This window comes from Tursiops truncatus, chromosome 4 (genome assembly GCF_011762595.2).
Source record: "Tursiops truncatus isolate mTurTru1 chromosome 4, mTurTru1.mat.Y, whole genome shotgun sequence".
In the NCBI taxonomy this organism is placed as follows: Eukaryota; Metazoa; Chordata; class Mammalia; order Artiodactyla; family Delphinidae; genus Tursiops; species Tursiops truncatus.
In genome coordinates this window covers 35,693,336-35,716,547 of record NC_047037.1, presented here as the reverse complement: position 1 = coordinate 35,716,547, position 23,212 = coordinate 35,693,336, and the positions used below count along the sequence as shown (strand labels likewise).

At 41.2% G+C, this 23,212-nt stretch overlaps 1 protein-coding gene across 2 annotated transcripts in view; it reads right to left on the bottom strand.

Moving 5' to 3' along the window:
- KCNAB1 (potassium voltage-gated channel subfamily A regulatory beta subunit 1) overlaps positions 1-21,960 on the bottom strand; it is a 396,177-nt gene extending 374,217 nt beyond the window's left edge. For both annotated transcript variants that reach the window (XM_019946228.3, XM_073803822.1), the window contains exon 1: positions 21,563-21,960. In XM_019946228.3, the coding sequence (XP_019801787.1) occupies positions 21,563-21,804 (242 nt within the window). In that variant the 5' untranslated portion in view covers positions 21,805-21,960. The remainder of the gene's footprint in view (positions 1-21,562) is intronic.
- Between the last annotated feature and the right edge of the window lie 1,252 nt (positions 21,961-23,212).

Below are 23,212 nucleotides of genomic sequence, written 5' to 3'. Positions count from 1 at the left end.
CGTGAGTAAATTGTTAGTAATGTCTTTTTAATATGGATAGTCAAAGCAGTTATTTTTACAGATAAAAGTAGAAATAGCTTGCCAATAATTCTTCACCCATTTTTATCTGTTCTCACATACATAGATATTTTGTAGGTATTTAATTCAAAGATCAACCATTTTATGAAAAGTGTGAAGCCACAGTGCTTTGCTTATGTGGACTAGCCTTCAGAGATTATGAAGAAACCCATGTGTGGGTAGAATTAAAAACATTTTTCAAAATGTACATAGATGGCTATATTCAAAAAGAAAATAAGACAAAAGTGAAATACTAGTTAGATCTCAAATCAGCATGAAATGAAGTTATAGGGGAAAAGAACATCCCTCTGACAGGAGCCCGGCACACCCGTGTTAGGAGTTTGGCAGTCAGATAACAACAATCTTTTTCTTGGTATCAGTCCTCTGAGGCCGGCGGGTAAAGTGAGTGTGTGTAAACTAATGACTCTATATTTCAGTTTGGGCATCAATAAAAGGGCCGTTAATAGTAACATGAGACAGGAAAGACAAACAGGTAGTTAAGGTCACAGGGTTTTTTTTTTACAGGAAGTAGAACGTTGATTTTGGAGGTGATGGAGGTAATACAGGTGATTCCAGGCATTTGATGAGAGCTCCCCGGGAGCCAGCCTGCCCACACCAGGCCCTCAATTCCTGTTAAAGAGGAGACACAGGCCTGCCTTAGAAGGAAGTCCTGAGCTGCTTAAAAGTAATGTATTTGAGGTTACTCCAAGTTACTAAATTGCAGTGAAAAGATAATTGCCTCAGGAATGCAGTAGTTTAAGGAGTTGCTTTAAAGTTAGACAAGGGAGAAAAGATTTGATAGCGCAGGCTCTCTCTGAGGTTTCTTTTCATGTGAATGAGAAGGTAGATGAGTTAAGCGATTGTGTGGAAGCACTTTAGAGACGAGAGCCATGAGCAGCGGCGGCGGTGGAGCACTCCCCTACCGCCTCCTTACTGAGGCAGTGGCGGTACCTCGGGGCCTAATTAGATCGGTGAGCAATTTCCCTTCCAGACACGTGGGAATGAAAACCAGGATGCAGGGAACACAATTATACCAGAATACATTCCGCTCACAGAACCTCCCAAATCTCTCAACCCCTGCTTTCTTCTTTCTATTCATACCCTTACTCATATCTTCAAGCCCTCGCACCTAGATTATTAAAATAGCTTTCTACCTGTTGCCTATGCACCATTCTTCCAAAAATACCCTTTTAGGATGTAAATTTGATCTTGTTATTTCTTACCTAGGAACGCCTCAGCAGTTTTCCATGGCCAGTTCCTCCAATGATCTATTTCTTTCCTGCCTCTTAGCTCCTGTTCTAGCACTCACCTCACCCAGAAGGTTGGCCAGCACAAGGAGGAAGAGAAGGAGAAGCAGGATGGAGAAGAGTACCTGCCTGCTCCTGAGTTCCTCCTGTGTTATGTGCTTTATAGTTGTAACATTATATCATTTTCTCCATAACCTTATGGGATAGGTATTGCTCTTTCCATTTTATTGAGGAAAAAAGTGAATGGGCAGAAGGGATAAATAAATTGTGTAAGTCATCTTTGTAGTAAGACTTAGGACCAGCAATCAATCCAGATCTGTCTCCAAAACTTGTTTTATAACCATCGCTTCTCGGTCTTCAAATATACTATTCCCTCCACATCAAATGCTACCCCCACCCCTGTCTTGGACCAATTGTTGAACTTTTATTCATCCTACAAAACCCTGTGCATGAATCACCAACTCTTCAGCGTCATCCTTGACTCTCAAGAGAGCATTCATCAACTTGTTCTACCACATTATGACTATGTTTTAAACAGCAACATTGCATGTGTCATGCCAGCCTCTAATTATCTGCTTGACATGACTCTTTCCCCTACTAGACTGCTCTTGGAGTTGCTTGAAGACAGGAACCGTGTCTTTCCTTGTTCTGAGCTCAGTGATTTGCATACTACCCAGGGCATAACTGGTACTCAGTCAATCCTTGTTGATTTGAACAATCGTGTTGTGGAAAGAGTAAACTGGTAGATCAAGCCTTTGGTTAAATTCTTAACTAGAATTTAGCAAACCATCTATGTGAGTATTAGCAGATTGTTTAACCTCTTCAGGCCTCAGAAAACTTATTTGCAAAATTAATGGAGGAATTGGGGGTGAGTACTGAATTGTCCCCAATATCTCCTCAGATTCTAAAATTCTGCACACTTACTCTTTGCATACAGTGTGTGTGGAGGGAAAACTACTGTAATAAGATGCAAAATGAAACACAGCATTTGTATAATTGCACTTGCTGAATAGTTGATGGAACTTAACTGTATTTATGGGGTAATTGGGGGGGAGGCTAACCATCTCATAAATAAACCACTTTATGAGTTTTTAATGTGTTCCATATTAAAAATGCATTACTTTCCATGATAAATTAAATAGCATTTAAAACTGATGTTTCATCAGGAACAAGACAAGGTTGCCCACTCTCACCACTATTGTTCAATATAGTTTTGGAAGTTTTAGCCACAGCAATCAGAGACAAAAAAGAAATAAATGGAGGGGCTTCCCTGGTGGCGCAGTGGTTAAGAATCCACCTGACAAAGCAAGGGACACAGGTTCGAGCCGTGGTCCAGGAAGATCCCACATGCCGCAGAGCAACTAAGCCCATGTGCCACAACTACTGAGCCTGTGCTCTAGAGCCTGCAAGACACAAATACTGAGCCCATGTGACACAACTACTGAAGCCCACGCGCCTAGAGCTCATGCTCCACAGCAAGAGAAGCCACCGCAATGAGAAGCCAGCGCACCACAACAAAGAGTAGCCCCCACTCGCCACAATTAGAGAAGAGCCCACGCACAGCAATGATGACCCACTGCAGCCAAAAATTAATTAATTAATTTTTAAAAAAAAGAAATAAAAGGAATCCAAATTGGAAAAGAAGTAAAACTGTCACTGTTTGCAGATGACATGATACTATAAATAAAGAATCCTAAAGATGCTACCAGAAAACTACTAGAGCCAATCAATGAATTTGGTAAAGTAGCAGGATACAAAATCAATGCACAGAAATCTCTTTCATTCCTATACACGAATGATGAAAAATCTGAAAGAGAAATTAAGGAAACACTCTCATTTACCATTGCAACAAAAAGAATAAAATACCTAGGAATAAACCTACCTAAGGAGACAGAAGACCTATATGCAGAAAACTATAAGACACTGATGAAAGAAATTAAAGATAATACAAACAGATGGAGAGATATACCATGTTCCTGGATTGGACGAATCAACATTGTGAAAATGACTCTACTACCCAAAGCAATCTACAGATTCAATGCAATCCCTATCAAACTACCAATGGCATTTTTCACAGAACTAGAACAAAAAAATTCACAATTTGTATGGAAACACAAAAGACCCTGAATAGCCAAAGCAATCTTGAGAAAGAAAAACGGAGCTGGAGGAATCGGGCTCCCTGACTTCAGACTCTGCTACAAAGCTACAGTAATCCATACAGTATGGTCCTGGCACAAAAACAGAAATATAGGTCAATGGAACAGGATAGAAAGCCCAGAGATAAACCCACACACATATGGTCAACTAATCTATGACAAAGGAGGCAAGAAAATACAATGGAGAAAAGACAGGCTCTTTAATATGGTGCTGGGAAAACTGGACAGCTACATGTAAAAGAATGAAATTAGAACACTCCCTAACTCCATACACAAAAATAAACTCAAAATGGATTAAAGACCTAAATGTAAGGCCAGACACTATACAACTCTTAGAGGCAAACATAGGCAGAACACTCTATGACATAAATCACAGCAAGATCTTTTTGACCCACCTCCTAGAGAAAGGGAAATAAAAACAAAAATAAACAAATGGGACCTAATGAAACAAAAGCTTTTGCACAGCAAAGGAAACCATAAACAAGACGAAAAGATAACCCTCAGAATGGGAGAAAATATTTGCAAATGAAGCAACTGACAAAGGATTAATCTCCAAAATATACAAGCAGCTCATGCAGCTCAATATCAAAAAAACAAACAACCCAATCCAAAAATGGGCAGAAAACCTAAATAGACATTTCTCCAAAGAAGATATACAGATTGCCAAAAAACACATGAAAGGATGCTCAACATCACAAATCATTAGAGAAATGTAAATCAAAACTGCAATGAGGTATCACCTCACACCAGTCAGAATGGCCATCATCAAAAAGTCTACAAACAATAAATGCTAGCGAAGGTGTGGAGAAAAGGGAACCCTCTTGCACTGCTGGTGGGAATGTAAATTGATACAGCCACTATGGAGAACAGTATGGAGGTTCCTGAAATAACTAAAAATAGAACTACCATATGACCCAGCAATCTCACTACTGGGCATATACCCTGAGAAAACCATAATTTAAAAAGAGTCATGTACCACAATGTTCACTGCAGCTCTATTTACAATAGCCAGGACATGGAAGCAACATAAGTGTCCATCGACAGACGAATGGTTAAAGAAGATGTGGCACATATATTCAATGGAATATTACTCAGCCATAAAAAGAAATGAAATTGAGTTATTTGTAGTGAGGTGGATTAACTTAGAGTCTGTCATACAGAATGAAGTAAGCCACAAAGAGAAAAACAAATACCATATGCTAACACATATATATGGAATTAAAAAAAAAAAACAGTTCTGATGAACCCAGGGACAGGACAGGAATAAAGATGCAGACGTAGACAATGGACTTGAGGACATTGCGGGGGGGGGGGGGGAAGGGTAAGCTGGGACGAAATGAGAGAGTGGCTTGGAACGTAAAATAGCTAGGGGGAAGCAGCCACATAGCACAGGGAGATCAGCTCAGTGCTTTGTGACCACCTAGAGGGGCGGGATAGGGAGGGTGGGAGGGAGACGCAAGAGGGAGGGCATATGGGAATATATGTATACGTATAGCTGATTTACTTTGTTATACAGTAGAAACTCACACAACATTGTAAAGCAATTATACTCCAATAAAGGTGTTAAAAAAAAAAGCCGATATTTCCCTTTTTACCTTTAGTTAAATGAGATTTCTGCTTATTTTGGTTATATGATTAAGTAGCACAAGCTACCTGAGATGTAGACTAATATTGGAAAATATCCCTCTAAATATGAAAAGAGGATTTTGGAGCCAGAAGAGAACTAAGAACCAGATCTAAAGTTCAAGGAATGGAGACAGCACACAGGTGGTTAATGGTGAGGTAGCCTCATCCCCAATTTCCAGATGATTGACTAACTGGAATCTTACTGCCATGAGTTCACTGCCATGCTGTCCCCTCCAGATATGATCAGTAGGGAGTGTGGTCAACATATGCAGTCGACTTTGCCTCACCATAATGTACTCCCCTTTTCTCCCATCAAGAGTAGTCTGCCCCTCCTTTCTCAGTGAGGGGTTGAGCATGAAGCCACAGAAGTCAGTTAGCTTCTCCCATCACCCAGATCCAGGAAGTGGTCCAGAGTGGACAGGTCATCCAATCAAAACCAAGGAATCAATGAGAAGATGGAACTCCTAGGAAAAGAAAGCTCCTTCTTTCTTCCTTCCTTCTGGAAGTGAATGAGTGCTTTTGTCAGCCATCTTGAAGATGAGAGAAGAGCTTGGAGCTGCCACAGACCCTCCATCATACAGAGCTGAGTGTGGAGCCATTACCAAAAAGAAAGTCACAAGTACAGAGAGAGAGAAACTAGATCCTGTCTACAGTGTTTGTACCTTAAATCCACCCTATCTCTGGAGTTTTCCCTATCTCTGGACTTTTTAGTTACATGGCCAGTAAGTTTCCTTTGTTACTTAAGCCAGCTTGAGTTAGTTTTTCTGTTACTTGCAAAACAAAACAAAACAACAACAAAAAACCCATATATTTCTGATAGAGATGGTCTACGCTATTCAAGGTTATCTATAGAATGGAAGCATTTTGATAGAATGCATTTCAATTTATCTACATAAAGGCGCAAATTTTTTTCCAGGTTAAATTCAGAATGGGAGTCCTTATCTGTAAACCTTACTGCAGATCAAACTGCCGAATCTCAATCTCAGTACTTGTTTTAGATCCAAGGTAGCTCAGAAACGAACTTCAAAAGCATGTACCTTAAATTCTTAGAATCTAATTTTAATTGCAATTTTCCTCCCTTTTATAATAGTAATATACAAATTTGGAAATTAGGAATAGAGGAAGGGGGAAAAATCACTCACATTCTTACCACCTAAAAATAACAACTCCGAATATTTGGTTGTTTTTTCTTCTAAACTTTTTGCTGTCCTTTTTTCTTTCTTTTTTTTTTTTTTTTGCAGTACGCGGGCCTCTCACTGTTGTGGCCTCTCCCATTGCAGAGCACAGGCTCCAGACGCGCAGCCTCAGCGGCCATGGCTCACGGGCGCAGCCGCTCCGCAGCATGTGGAATCTTCCCGGACCGGGGCACGAACCCGTGTCCCCTGCATCAGCAGGCGGACTCTCAACCACTGCGCCACCAGGGAAGCCCTGTCCTTTCTTCTTTAATTGAGTCCATTCAGATTGTTAAGTATGATATCTGTTTGTCTTGATTTAAAAAGTGAACTTCAGGTCAATATGAAAGACTTAATTGATGTGGAACATCCCGCACACACATACACACTCCAAGCAAAAAGAATTGCTGAATAAACTGTAACAAAATAAATTTAAATGCAAGCTTAAGGCCTAGAAAGGGAAATCTCCAGATGTCAGAACAAAGGGAGCACCAAAATCAGAAAAGCAGACAACAGGGTACAGGCATTATGTCATTCAGGAAGCAGAGAAGCTCTGTTTCATGAGGCAAACAGATAACTCCATGAGTTATCTGTTTAATAATCCAGCTTTACAAACATAATTATTATTAGAAAATCACTCTATTTTCTGGTTATATGTTGGGCCAACTTAAGTTTTCAGCTATGATTTTGTATATTTTTCTCTTTGTTCATAGGTAGGAGGAAATCCAGAGATGCTGTTCAGTCGGTGGCAGTCAGAGTTCTGCTAATTAGGAGTTCCGAATTAACTTTAAAATTTTTCCTAAATATTTTTTGTTTTCTTCTATTAAGCACATCTCTGGGTATAAAACAAAATACGTAGCTCTCTCTGCTCTTACTAAGGTTAACAGTAGCCTCCATGTTCCTAAATCCATTTGGTCTCCTCTCAGTTCTCACCTTACTGACCTCTCAGCAGTATTTAACACAGTTCATATCTCCAGCCTCCTTCCTTCATTTGGCTTTTTCTTCATTAGGCTTTTTCTCTTTTCTGTTGACACTTACTTGGCAGTCTCATGGCTTGACACTCTCATGATACACTGATGACTTCAAGACGTATATCTTTATATCTTGAATATAAACCTGCAGCCCAGACCTCTCCCATGAACTCCAGGCTCTTGTCTACTTGATATTTTTCCCTTGTGGTCTAATAGGTGTTTCGACCTCACGTGTCCAAAAGCCATGCTCCTACTCTTCCTCCCACCAGATCTTCCCCTGCAGTCTTAACTCATCCCATTTAAGGGCAACCTGACTGTCCCAACTGCTCAGCCAAGTAACTTAGAGTCATCTTTGATTATTCTTTTTATCATATGCTACATCTAATTTATTTGCAAATGCTCTTAACTCCACTATTAAAAGTGACCCAAAATCAGATTGCTTCTCACCATTTTCACCCTCATTCAACCTACTGATATCTCTTACTTGGACCATAATAGTAACTTCCTGATCAGTAGCCCTGCTTCTACCTTTCAGTCTATTTTCCAACTTAGCTGTTGGAATGTTATTCATTCCATGATGGTCCTGTTAAAAAAAGAAACCCTGTGTAAAAGCAAATCAAATCATGTCACTCTCCTGACCAATACTCTCCAAAGTCTTCCATCTCAAACAGATGGAAGCCAACATCTTGTAAATGGCCTACAAAGACCTGCATGATTTGGCTTCTGTGCAGTGAAGTATTAACCTTGACCAAAGAAAGGTTTGACCCTTTGCCTCCAGCTCCTGAGAGGTGACCTCTAAGCCCTTGGAATGCTCTACCCACCAGGAGTGTGTTTATCTACCTGGAGGCCTTGGGCCATGCCTGATGGTCTATGCTAAATGTGTGTTATATAGTAGGGTCCTTGGGCCACAAAGAATCAGCTTGACCTCCATACAGGCAAGAGACCAAGGTCAACCACGCAGGTGGTCAATGTGTCTATGTGGCCGATCTGCAATGAGAACTCTGGGCACCAAGGCTCTGCTAAGTTTCCCTAGTTGGCAACGTTCTATGCACACTGTCACACACTGTTGCTGGGAGAAAAGCGCTCTCCACATGGCTCCACTGGAAAGGGCAGCTAGAAGCTCTGTGCCTGGTTCTCCTGGACCCCACTCTGGCCACTTCGTCCCTATGCTGATTGTAATCTGTATCTTTCTCCTATAAAAACTATACGTGTGAATATAAAAGCTTTGCTGAATTCTGTGAGTCCTTATAATGAATCACTGAACCTTAGGGAGGTCTTGGGAACCTCCTGAACTTGCAGCACTTCCTTTACTTTCTCAACATGTTTTCTTGCTACTCTACGGATCATTCACTCTGCTCATGTCTCACTGGCTTCTGTGATGTTTCTCCCTTATACACTTTTACTCTAGGCTTGTGCTGTACACTCTGTCTGGAGTATTCTTCCCCCAGAAGCCCATATGATTGTCCTTTTCACCTCCTTCAGACGTTTATTCAACTGCTGTCTTCTCAGTTGGCCTTCCTTAGCTACACTATTTAAAATTGTAACTCTCCCCTGACACATATACTTGTCTTCCTTCCATGTATTGTGTTTCTATAGAGAACTTATCCTTTCTGAAATGTTACACACTTTATTTTGTTAGTTTATTGTCTACCTCACCCTAACTAGGATGAAATCTTAAAGAAAGCAGGGAACTTAGTCTGTTTTGTCACTGCTGTGTCCCCCATGTCTGGAATAGTGTATAATATAGGTGAGCACTCGGCAATAGCTCTTGAATGAAAGAATAAAATCTGTGTCCGTCTGGGAGAATATAAGCTAAAGAGTTCAACAGAACAACAGATACTGCACCCGAAACAATAAGGACTGGTTAGTGGTCGTACAAAATAACTTCATAAAAGAGTGCCACCAATGAATACTAAAATATGGATTTGTAGATTTGGCTGTGTAAACCTGATTTTCCATCTTCTGAGAGAATATGTTTTGGATCACCCAACAATTTAAAGGGGTCATGAGATATAGCAGGGAAAATATTTAACCTATACAGGACATGCAGAAACCAAGGATAGGTGAACATGGAGTCAGAAATGGAAGGTCCTTGGATAGGAAATGGTTGTGAGGAAGGAGCAGAAAGAAGATAGTTGGACTCTGTCCACTGTCATTGAGTCTCAACCAGGCTCCCTCAAGCAATTAAAGCCCCTGAGTGGATAAGTACGACCCTATTGTTGCCACTGCCCATCCCACTAACACTGAATTGAACAGGTCAGGATCTTGCTCAGGAGGTGGAATGGGGCCAGGCTCCAAAGAGAAACCCCACAATGACCTATTGATACCCCAAGGTATCATCTTGCAATTGCTAATCACCAGCCGAAGAGTGCCTTTGTTGCATGCCATGTTGTTCCTGGAAAAGACTGATCTGTACCAAGAACAAGAAGATCCAATCAGAACTCACAATCATCCACAATTGCCGAGTAGAGAGAGAACCTTCTAGTATATTTAGGATGATGTAGAGTCATCCAGGAATCCCAACAGGAGGGCTGACCCTCCAGACTCATCTCTGTCTTTTGGGAAATGACACCTGGGTATTATAATGAGACGATACCCTTCTTGTAATGAGATGGAAATGGAAATTGATTAGGAAAAGAGTAAACTAAAGAGGGCTAGTCTATGGGATTGATGGACAGGGGTAAGAAGGGGAGAGCTTGTGGTGGGAAGGAGTGGAGGAGAGACCCATGACTCCGTAACGTGGGCATGTTAGCAACACATCTGAGGAGAAGCAAGGAATACGCAGAGTGAAGGCTGTGAGTATCTCATCTGGTCACAGCCTAGGACTCCACTAGGACTGGACAGTGACATCACAGAGAACTTTCTTTAGGAAAGTACAGTGAAGACTCTGTGAATAGAGTGAAATAACTGAGTGAATGGAAAGTGAAACGAGATGGATGTCTGAGGAGAAGAAACAATAAAGTGGACTTATGACATTATAATGGGCAGCTTCAAAGGATTCTAACATCCAAGATTTAAGGACCTATTTCCTACGAGAACAATGCTGTCCCCCAAGTACCACTAAAACAAATGAGGGCACTTTGGATCTTTTCAGTAAAGAGAGAAGGTTGGGAAATAAGTGGCAAGGAGGCTGTGGATGGAGAGTCTGGTGGAGCAACCCCCTGTGTCTGATAATCCAGCAGATTGTCTGCCAGTGAAAAATGAGGGCTTGTTCCTCATACTCTTGCTTAATCATTCAGTTATTCAGCAAACATTTATTGAGTTTTACACTAGATACCAGATTCTGGGAATTCTGCAATTAACCATACAGATAACATCCCTGTCCTCCTGGAGTTCACACTCCAGTGAAGGAGACAAACAATATGGAAACAAACAAATACAAGTGGTAAGAGGAAAAAAAAACAGAAGAAAAAGAAAACTAAATACAATTTTCTTTCAGACAAACAAAAACTGAGGTCATTCAATTTAAGCCCAAAATGACTAGAAGAACAGAAACTTCCACAAGAATATCTGGAGTGTAGAAGGAATTCTTTGTTTCCAGTTCAAGACCATTTCATCTGATGTGCAAAAGACAAGGTAAGCTTTTCTGATATTTGGGCTATATATGTTGTAATTTCAAATCAGTGGGGAAAATTTAGGCTATCAAAACTGACTTTGGGCATTTTAAAAGTATAAATTTAAGTTGCTATCTCATATAAGAACTTTGAGCTGGGATAGAGACTTACATATGAAGGATGAAACCATAAATTTGCTAGAATACATTGCAGAAAGACATTATCCTTTATGGGGAAGACCTTTTGAAATAAGACATTAGAGCCATAAAACATAAGGGGGGAAAAAAGAGTTGTAAGAGGAAAAATAGGGGTAAAGGAAGGAGGTGCTAATTTGATGAATTTTACAAAGATGTTACAGCAAGGATTAACCTTTTGGGAAATTATGCATAGAGATTCTGGTCTTATACAATGGTCATGTCAAGAAGCAATCATGGCTCCTTTTAAAACCCACAACCAGTTTCTAAATGCACATGTTGTCACTGTGTGTTATCTAATGCTGCAAAATTTCAAAAGCCGGGTGAATCAGTGATCTGTTACAGACCCTCCAAATGCTAAAGCAAGAGCTTAGATACTTAATGAGCTGCACATTCTGCACCCACACTCTACAATTTTCAGAGCTTCTATCTCATTCTTCCTTAACAAATTAAAAGGAATATCATGGAGGGAAAAATAGACAATTGGGTCAAAACTCCCTTATCTAAAAATATTCCACGTGACCCACTGAGAGCCTGTGTCTCCCTGGCTGCTGTGGCCTCTCAGCTACTCCCACCTCTCCCAGTGGGCTCACCAGGATGTGTGGCCAGAAGCCACACTCTTCTGCTCTGCAGCCAGTTTGGAAGAGGCCTCTCCCTTTGGCTGCTGCTTTAGTTTCTTGGGGTGGTTCCCTGGCCAAGCTTTATGGGTGCCTGATTTGGAGGCTAGAGGGTCCCAGGTAATCACATACTTGGCCCTGCCTGCCCTCCCTGCCTGTCAGTGCTCAGAGGACCTCACTCAGGTCCTGGTAATTCTCAACAGCCCCCCACAGTGCACGCCCCTCAGCAGAAGTGCTAAGCAGATAAACATAGGGGACTGAATTTATGTAGGTCAGTTAGGTCCGTATGTCTTTGAGATCCACCTCAGCTTTGAACCTAAAGGTCAAGATGACGATGTGGTGGCCTTGTTGGGGAGCTGTGGAAGACACAGTCCTCGATGCGGAATTGGTAGCTGTAGCCAGGAGGCCTTCTGGCCGAGGTTAGAGACTGTGTTGGCACCATAGCACCACCTCCCAACCCAAAGCAGACACTGCAATTAGTCACCACCCTCTTTCCCACTGACCTCCTCCCTGTGCTAAAACTAATTCCAGTCCGAACTATGCCAGATTGAAGGAAATGAAAAAGCCATGACAACAAAATACAATATTTGATCCTGAACTAGATGCAGTACTGGTGGAGTAAAAAACTTGCTATAAAGGGCACTGTTGTGTCTGCTGGCAAAATGAGAATACAGACAGTAGATCAGATAAAAACTAGGTAAATCTGACTGAAGTTGGTAATTGTACTTGGGGGTGTATGAAAGAATATCCTTACCCTTAGGAGGTACTGAGGGGTAAAGAGCTATTATGGATGTAACTTACTCTCAAAAGGCTTGGAAAAATACATTGGAGGTGGGGGGGAGGATGCAGAAAGCAAGCAGGTAAGAACACGATCAAATGGAGCAAAATGTTAACAATATATTAAAGATTAAAGTGCTACAGATATTCTATATATTCTTACAATTTTTCTGTATGTTTGAAATTATTTTCCAATAAAAAAGGTTTTTTTTCATAATCTGATTTTAAGACTAGATAGGTTGTCTAAAAATAGCTCCTCTACTACCTGAACTTCCACCATTAGAGGTTTCTTTGGATATGACATATTTTACAGATACCCCAGGACCCCACCTTCAACTGGGACCGCTTTGCCTTCATGTGTTTTTCTGCATCATGATTGTTTGAAACACACTGTCCTGGAATGTATCTTCATCTGAACATAGGCGCACATCACAAAATGTATAATTGAAATCTTAGGGAGCATCAGTTGATAACTAGCTAAGGGCAAGGCAGAGGAATCACTGATGAGAGGCTAAAGTTTTAGGCGTGGAGAGGTGTCCCATGATAAGCAAAAACCTGGTTACAGAGGAGGAAGGGCACCATCATTTGACCACCTTCTAATTTGGTGCTGAGCCAGACCTGCAGGGTCATGGTTCTAAGAACATTCGTGGGTTCTGAGCCAGACTTCTCCCAGGCAGTCCTGACAACACAATCCTTCCAGATTCACTACATCTGCTCCATCTTAACTGTGCGACAAGATGCCTTCACCTGAGATGGGGCAGAAGACATCAACAGAACATTCTCTGAAGGAAGGCCAAGGGGATGACATGTCTGCCTTTCTTTTCTCCACCAGTCACCCACAGAGGTCTGTAGTGTAGTTCAGAAACCCATTCTTAGAAACTCCCAGACGTAGAAAATTTTCTCTATCAAATATCTAACTGGGTTAGGTTATGATAACATATCCCTGCTACAAGATTCTCAGAATCCTAAGTGTTACTGGTCATAACTTCTTGCTTTTTCTCACTATAGAAGATTTCCCATTGTGATATAAAAAGAGATGCTTCTTAATTTTCACAATCAAGGGAAATATACAGATTCAAATTTAAGTTCTGGTCTAGGATTGCCTGGAAAAAGTTTAAAGATTTCTGCTTTCTGTGGTTCAGGGAACTGAATGAAGCGCTTCGTTTTTTTTTAATGAAATAGTGCATCCTAGTGGCACTTACAGGCACTGCAGAGAAATTTAGGAAGAGGTTTTGTTTTTTTCCCTTGGGTAAAAATATATTTGACTCACAGTTGCTCCTTGTGCAGGGAAACCAGGTCTCAAAATGCTTTGTTTTTAATATGAAACTGCTGCAACTTTTTCCTATATGAGAAAGGGAGTGTTCATATAACACAGTGTTGCTCTTGAGCCCTGAATTTCCAGTGTTTTCATTATGCATAAAACAACTTTCCCTCTGGAAAACCACATGTGGAAATTTCAAAACAGAATGAAATTAATATTTCAAATCCAAGGGGCACTCATCTCTCACTTTCGCTTAAATTTTAAAGCATTTTCTATCTAAACTGACACTTCTAAAACATACTCGTTTTAGAACTTCTGTTCCGTTCAATAGTAAATAAATATTCGGCCCCATTCTGAACAGGCCCCTTTCACTAAGCCTTCTAGGTCCTTTACCAGCAGGCTCTGAGGGTTTCAAGTAGTCACATAGGCTCTGAGACTGGACCATCTCAGTGTCTGCAACGTTCCTCCAGCCCAGCTGATGCCAGGAGAGCCACAGCCAGAGGACTCAGAGAAAATTAGCACAGGCCCCGAGACTGACCAAAATGAGGCCAGTCTAAAATAACTTATGTAGGCTTTTTTTTTAATGTGGAAAATACAACCCCCTGCTCAGCTAGCATTTTTTCTAGGCTTTTGATTTTCATGGCCATGGCCATAGCTACTTTTCAAGCAGGTCTGAGTGTGCCAAGCATTCCATGAAAAAAGTAGGTCAGCGGAGTATGCAGTGAAGGAGGGTTTGGAGGGTTTGGAGGGTTGGGGGTGGGGGGCTGGGAGGAAGACAGTGAGCTCAATTTAGGAACAAAAATAATTTTCAACTTCCACACTGTCATGGAAATCATGAAAAGCGGAGAAGTCAAGAGGGGGATAGTCTTTCCTAAGCTTCCACTATGCGACTCTGCGTGAATAGCACTATCCTGGGAGGAGGGCTTTATGTGCATTTTCATTTCATAGATAAGGAATCAGAGGATCAGAGAAAGGGGCTGGGGGGAAGGTGGTCTGCAAATCCTCCAGCCAGGACACCACATTCTCACTTTGACGGAACCCAGGGAAAGAGTGTTCAGAGAGAAAACTAGTTCTTACTTATCATCAGAATCTTCATTTAGAGATCAATGAAAATTCTATCAGTTAATGAATGTTTTCAAATGCTTTGCCAGGACACCTTTGTTACAAGCTGGTAGGTGAGTGAGGTTTCTCTCTAGCTTTCCCACCCTCTTCTTCAGGCCTGCCCGCCGGTGTCCCCACACAGCCCCTGTACCACTGTGCCACGCCCCGACACCCAAGCTTGCCCCTTGATCCAGTCTAGAGACTTCGTTCCTATCTTCTCTGTTTTCAGGTCGGCCCGGCCGTTGTCCTGTTTCCTTCTTGCTCTGCTGCCTATTAGCTTAGATTACACACCTCCATTTTAACAGAACTGGAGCTTCTAGTTGAAGAAATTCTCAGGCAGTGTGGCAAGTGAATGGGAGAGGTACTAGAAGGTACCAGTGGGCATTTTAGCCCTTTTAATTTCATTCTGTCTCAAATATTTCTGTTCTAGACACAATGCTAGGCACTGGAAATACACAGACTGATAAAAGATGATTTTTATCATTCTATTACACCATTTGGAGAGTAATTTATTCCAATGTTTCCTGAGGCTGTTTTCATTAAATAGGAGGCCATGTGTGAAGTAAAAAGAAAAAAAAACACCTTCTCAATAGATCCTGAGGATATATTCCAATAGTAGAAGCAAAAAAAGAATGTATGTAAGCAAGTGAGGAAAGGAGAGTGATATGCTCAGAACTGTGCAAGATTTAATTACACGTGTTTGTTTTCTGCCCCTCTCTCTTTTTTAGATACAACACCACACCCTTTTTCTTTCAATCTCTGAAAGATGACTAAACGATGGATTCCTAGGATTGGTTAAGAAGGAGGTGAAGCGAGGAAACCCTGTTTGTTAGGCTCCCACCATGGCAGGCAGTGAGCTAAGCACTTTCATAAATGTGACTTCATTTAATTCTTACAACATTGTCATGAGGTAAGTTGAATTAGGCCCATTTTACAGAAGAGGAAACTGAGACTCAGCAAGGCTAAGTAACATATTATATCTAAGATACAGGAGGAAATATGGGGCTAGAGCACTATAAATGGGGGAAAGGGACATTCCTACTTGTCTTTGGAGTCTTTCTTTCTGTTCCCCAACTTCTGAATGCATATACCTCAAAGAAGCAATACATGCTATCTAAGTGCAAAGCACAGGAGGATTGCAAAATAGTATAAGCTCTAGTTGTTCTCCTCAAGATGACAACAGCATACTTTTGAGAGACACACACACACACACTCCAAACTATATGGAACAAAGACAAGTCATTCTGTGAGAGAGAAGGGAGAGCCTGTGGTTTGGATTTGTCTCGGCAAGGGGGACGTGTGAGAATATTCTAGATGGGGAAAGCAATGATGAGTGAGACTCGATGTTTCAGGACAGGGATGGAGGGCCAGTGTGCCAAGAAGTAGGACTGACGCAGATTGCAGAGCAGAGCAATGAGAGCAGTGCCTGGAAGACTGGATTAGAGGGGGACTGCAGCATCCCTGGGAGGCAGGGCGTGGGGTGTGTGGTGTGGGGGGGATATGGAATGTGTAGGGGGGTGTGGGGAGGGGAGGAGGTGTGTGGGGGCTGTGTGGGATGTGAGTGCGGTGTGTGTGGAATATGGAGTGTGTGTGTGGTGTGTGGGTGTGTATGTTTGTGTATGTGATGTGTGGGGGGTGTGTGGGGGGTGTGGGGGGATATGGAGTGTGTGGGGGGTGTGTATATGTGGTGTGTGGGTGTGTGGGTGTGGTATGTGGGGGGGTGTGTACGTGTGTGTGGTGTGTGTATGGGTGTGTGTGGGGGGGTGTGTATGTTTGTATATGTGATGTGTGTGGTGTGTGTGGAGTGTGTGTGTGGTGTGTGGCGATATGGAGTGTGTGTGGAGTGTGTATATGTGGTATGTGGGTATGGGGAAGTGTGTGTGGTGTGTGGACTAAGGGGGTATGTGGGTGTGTATGTGTATGTGATGTGTGTGAGGTTATGTGTGGTAGGGGTGTGTCTGTGTGTGTGGTGTGTGTGTATGGCGTGTGTTATGGTGTGGGGTGTGTGTGTGAGGGTGTGTGCTGGCATAGGTGGGATGGGGGTTGGAGGGCTGGGAATAAATATGGATTATGGAGCGAGCACTGGACTGGGACCCAAAGGACAAGGGCTTTGCTGTTGGCTGAAAACACATCTCTGAGCTTCAGCTTTCTCCAGCTGTAAGACCAGAAATTGGAGCAGATTATCTCCGAGGTCTGTCCCACATCAATAATTCCAAAACTTCGCCCCACCTCTCCTTTTCTTCTTTTGTCCCCTCCCACCTTCTGCTCAAGGCTATAGAAAATTTTGTCTTTGGTTGGCAAATAGCATTTGTTTTAAATGTGAGAAACAATTGTTTCATTCCATGAACCTGGACAAGCCCTGTCGTCATAAAATAGCAAAATCTGTGTCATTATTATTGGGGAATTTTTTAAGTGTAAATAATTTCAAACTAATTGATGCAGTTTCTATTAAACCAATGTCATTTCTTCTACCACACCCACTTGCTTTTACTGAATTGTTATTTTATATAATGCCCCTTTTTAATATTAGGGGCCCCATGAGAAAGAGCCCGAGGACACTGCTGTGTTTACTATAAGGACATTTTTTGAAGATATTAATTTACACAACGAAGAACCACGAGAGAACTTTCTCTCTGATCTCCACATCAGAGAGAAGTGTTCCATCCCTGAGCAGCTGGCTCGTGTTCACCTAAAGGACTCTGAGACTGCTGTAAAGAGCTCCATGGCCCTCTTCCCAGCTTGGTGCTACTGGAAAGCGCAGGGCCAAATCCAGGTGCAAGGGCATGGCTTGCCCGTGTCACCCTCACTCACCCCAGGCTGCCTTCCTTTCCTGTTCTTAATCTTTCTAGGTCTCATCCTTTTTTTTTTTTTTTTTTTTTTTTGGCCACACCACGCGGCTTGTGAGATCTTAGTTCCCTAACCAGGGGATTGAACTCGGCAGTGAAAGCACAGAGTCCTAACCACTGGACCACCAGTGAATTACCTCTTTTTTTATTTATTTTTATCTTTCTGAATTATATGCAGTTGGGCACCTTAAATACCTCTGGAAACAAGGAGGTTTAAAAATAAATGAATAACCACAACAAATAAATAGTCTGTACAACTGAAAGCTTTGTTTTCTAGACCAGGGGTCAGCAAATTATGGTCTACTGGCCAAATCTGGCCTGCCACTTGTTTTCATATGGTCTGTAAGATAAGATTGGCTTTTTTTTTTAATGGTTTGGGAGGAAAAAAAGGAAGAAGATTTGTGGTATGAGAAAATTATATGAAACTCAAATTTCAGCATCCGTAAGTAAAGTGTAATTGGAACATAGCCACGCCCACTCCTTTGCTTATTGTCGATGGCTGCTTCCACCTACAAGGGCAGAGTTCAGTAGGTAGGACAAAGGCAGATGTAGCCCATGATCTTAAAATATCTACTATGTGGCCTTTTACAGAAAAAGTTTGGGGTCCCTTGGATTAGACCTTCATTTTACATCCATTTGAGTTCCTCCCGGCTTATGTGAGTATTGTAAAATTGCTTCAAAGCTGGGTGTCTACTGCATCCTTACTCCATCTAGATTGTTTTTGTGCTTTGTCCATAAAACTAATTCTCAGTGTACTTCTACTTTGACACAAGCTCAGGTTCACTGTCTGGCTCAGAGTTCAATGCTTTGTAATAGAGATAGCCTCCTAGAAATAACTGAAGGACCCTCTTGGGTGACTATTTCATAGATATTTAAAAAATGAATTCACAAAAAACTTCTATTTTTGCTGAAAATTCTAAGCCAACAGAAGGATCGACACAGCAACTTGGCACTTTATACACCACATTCAAACAATTTCCTCCCATTTCTTTTCAGTTGATACATGTGTTTGCATATTTACTGATTTTTTTTCCTCCCCTGGTCACCCTTAGTTAGAAATATAACCAAATCTCCATGGAAACACAACATAATGCTCTCTCACAGATGATCGAGGGACCCGAGCAGCTGCTATTGGGCTGAAGGCTGCAATGGCATCTGACCAAATTAGGAAGAGAAAACAGCTTACCCGGCTCTTCCAGACCTCTCAGAATTCTAAGCTCAGCATGGAAACCTACACAGATTGTGAATTACTGCAGATTTTTAAAAAACTTCTCTTATTATTTTTAACCACTTTATTGAGATATAATTTACATACATACAATTCACCCATTTAAAGTACAACATAATGATTTTTAGCATATACACAAGGTTACTACTGCAAAGTTTTTAATTCTTTCTTTTCTTTCTGAGAATATTCTATCTTATCCATTTGTATGTTTCAGCTATAGGGGGCTTTCATCCCCTGCCCCCAGAATGATTGACAGGAGACACAGAATAAGCAGGAACGGAACCTACATTTAGTGAACATCTACTGTGTGTTAGGAACTTATATGTCACACCTACTTATATGACTCCCAGTGTCACACAGTTTGTAAAGCAGAAGAGCTGGGATTTGAACTCTGGCCTGATTAACTCCAAAGCCCATTCTCTTTCCACTACACATGAAATAATACCCTTCAGAAAGAAGAAAATAGAAAAGGCAGGTTGAATGAGGTCTTTTAACATAGCCATGGTCTTGGGGGGAGGTGGAAATCAAGGTAAAGAAGAATAAAAAGTCTCCTCACCTAACCCCAACTACGCCTATAAGAAGTCAAGGTCAAAAGCCAGGTTGGGCAGGAACCAAGAGAACCTGGATACTCTTCCTTAAAAATCCATCCCTAATGCTTAAAGGAGAATGTTTTAAATAAGGATACTTAATAAGTGCCTTGAAAAAAGAATAGACAAAGTACTATGGACATTTGGAGAAAGGAGTGGGGAGGGGTAAAGGTGACATGTGTCAGGAAGAGGTGGCAGAGAATAGCAAGTTCATCATAATTCAAAGCCTTGGCTATTTTCTGGGGCCAAGTATCTATTTAACTGTACTTTCTCTCCTCATATTCTGATCTAGGAACAATGATCTTCTAAGTCGCATTTCCTACTAGAATGTGGTCTAGTGGCACATACGCTTGCCTAAGAGCCTGCCTCTGTGAGATGGACCTGCCAGCCTTGCTCTCCAAGGCATCTTGAAGAGTCACCTCAGAACTGTACTCTTAAGCCTAGCAGAGGATGGGATCTGCAGGCGTGCCTGGGAAACCAAGCTGGGATGACTGCTCCCCTCAAGCAGGTGGGCTCCAGTCCCCCACCCTCAACTAGGAGACCTTTGTTCTTACCTATTTGAAGGGAGCATTCCTGTGCTCCATAAGTGCTTAGAAAACACTGTCCTAGAACATATCTTTGTCTAACACTGGCACACATCACAAAATATGTAGTAGATATTCAAACCAGGACATTGAGAGAAAGAGGCCTGCCCTCTGAAGATTTATAAAAGTGTTCATGTGATACCACCCATCCTGGGACAAAGATGCAAAGACACATTGTTTTTGAAACAGCGAAACAGTCCATCTTCACCAGATCTATATTCCACCACTATTACCACTGAGGGTCAAGGAAAGCATGGAGAATAGAGTGAGAGAATACGGAGAGTCAGAGAGAAGGTAGCTCCTTCTAGTAAAGACAGATTCAGGAAAGGTGGGTGAGGAATGACATCATCTCCTCCTCCATCCCAGGGTGGGGAGCCATAGGTTCTCTTGGAAAGGTGGTTAGATTCTTCTTAGGCTCCACTTCTAAAGCATGATGGGGTGAGCTGTCTTATGTTTATATGCCCTGTAAACCTAGAAGAGTTCATTCGTCTTCTGCAGGAGCCCTTTTTTGCATAAAGAGTCTGTGTGAAATACTTAGCTCTCCAGAGATGAGCCATCTCATTGCAAATTGCTTTATTAATCAAATTAGCTGATAACTAGAGCAGTAGGTACTGCATTAAAATAGACCTTTTGATTATAGAAAAATAAAATCATTTAGGGGCATCTTGTCTATGCAAAAACAATCTTATTCTGTGAACTGGAAGTTTTGACTTGAGCTAAAACAACTGTTCTTTATAAATGCTAAGGGCTTGGGGTTTTGTTTTTTGTTTTTGTTTTCGTTTTCAGTTTCCAGCACCTTTGTCCTTCTGAACAGCTTTTGCTCAGCTTCCTGGATATTTAAAACTCTAGGCATTTGTCAAGGAAGTACTTGTGCGGGTACAGCTGGGTGATTTAGCTAAGCACAGACATATCTTACAGAGGTTTGAACAATAATTGCTCAGAAAAAGAATGATCTTCCCATTCCAGAGCAATTTTGAAAGATTATACATCCAACCCCATACTAGGAAAAAATTTCTCCTTTTTGTTAATCTTTCACAGAATAAATGATGGTATTGGAAGGTTAGAGAACAACCAGTAATTTATCTTGGGCTACACTGATAAAAAGTGCTGTCATTTCAAGAACCTGCTCAGTCTCATGAACTACTTTATTAGCTATTAGCACAACCACATGATTCAGGCTTAAAAGAAAATAACAGCCTTGAAGGCCAGGCAGCATTAAAAAAATTCTAGTCTTAATTTATAAATTCCCTTAAGAAGAATAGAGCACCCATTCTTCATTACGATCTGCTAAATCACATACTTTTGCTTAAGTATCAAGCCAAAGACATTTCTAATGGCACAAGGTTGGGAACTTCCACAGGTGAATTTGACTATCTTTATGTAATCTTTGAAGCGAAGAGAAAGTGGACAAATTAAAGCTTGAAAAACTAAGGCAGCCCAAGAAGAGGGCTCACTGCGTTCATTTTTCTTTTCCTTTTGCTATATAGTATTTTTTTTGCTATTTCAATCCTTCTTTCTTTAATAACAACAACCTTTGACTTCAGTGCAGTGCCCCGGTTGGATAACATTGCAACCAGCAAGTACCTGTAAGCCATGCCCGTCTCTGCCCTGGTGGTTTCCTGCAACGAAATTCCATGGACACGTAAAAACTTCTCCAGATATTTCCGTTCCGCTGCTCCACTGGGCCTAACAGGCCAACAGGCTGCCTGAGGCGGAGGCTTTGTTACTGCTAGGTGCCGTCTACATTTCAGAGCCGATTCGCTGGATTTGGGCAGACCCAGCTTGGGGCTGGGGATGTCTGCACAAGCAGGTTTATACAGATGCATGCTTCAAAAACTCAAGGAAGCAAAGCTAACTTCACAGTACTTAGCTCTAAGACTGGCTGTATCTTGCTATGATTATCTTGGGTTATCTAGCTTTGGTGTGTCCCTAAAAGGGAGCAGCTTGTTTTCCTTAGATGTCCCTTATCGTTTTTGAATGTGAGCAGGATCCTGAGCTCCTGGCAGAATTGCTGGTTATAAGTCCCTGCCAAAGCCTGTGCAAAACGAAGCCTGACCAAGGCCAATCGCATTTCTCGTCCCTGTAAAGTTTGAAAAGTCGAACTTAAGCAACCCCTTATTGGCCCTGGGGCAAAAAAAGTATGGGCACCATTCCCCATGTCTTTCTATTTAGGTAAAAGGAAATATTTTGGTGGGAGATAGGCCAAATATTCTCTTCTCATAAGGCCTTGGGGATGATTCATGAGTGTGTAATGAGACCTCTCTAAATCATCAAATATTCCATAATCAAATAATTTATTATACTAGTGACATGATTCATTTGGGTGAAAGGCCCAAAACATTTTTCTTTTTCAGATGTTAGAGTCAAATGATAGGAAATATTAATAAGGTGACTTTAAAAAGCAAAGGACCCACACAAATATGCCCAATTGATTTTTGACAAAGATGCAAGAGCAATTCAATAGAAGGATAGGCATTTTGACAAACGGTGCTGGAGCAACTGGACATTCATAAGCAAAAACAAACAAACAAAATTAATGAACCCTTGACTAAAACCTCACATTTTTACAAAAATTAACTCAAAATGGATCACAGACATAAATGTAAAATGTAAAACTAGAAAACTTCTAGGTAAAAACTTAGGAGAAAACCTTCAGGAACCGGGGCTAAGAGAAGAATCTTAGACTTGATGCCAAAAGCACAATCCATAAAAGGAAAAAATTATAGATTGGATCACATCAACATTAAAACTTTTGATCTGTGAATGACCCTGTAAAGTGAATGAAAAAAGCAAATTACAGGCTGAGAGAAAGTATTTGCAAATCACATATCCGACAAAGAACTTATATCTAGAACATATAAAGAAACAAAAACTCAAACTCAAGAATAAAAGCATAAACTATCCAATGAGCAAATGGACAAAAGGTATGAACAGACGTTTCACTGAGGAGGAATGGCAAATAAGCACATGAAAAGATGCTTAATTATTAACCATTAGGGAAAATGCAAACTAAATTCACAATGAGATATCACTACACACCTATCAAAATAGCTAAAATAAAATGATAACACTAAATGCTGACAAGGATTCAGAGAACCTGGATCACTCATAAACTGCTGGTAGGAATATAAAATTGTACCACGACTTTCATAAAGAGTATGGCAGTTTCTTATAAAGCTAAACACACCAAACTTACCATATGAAACAGAAATTTACTCTTGAGAAATGAAATCT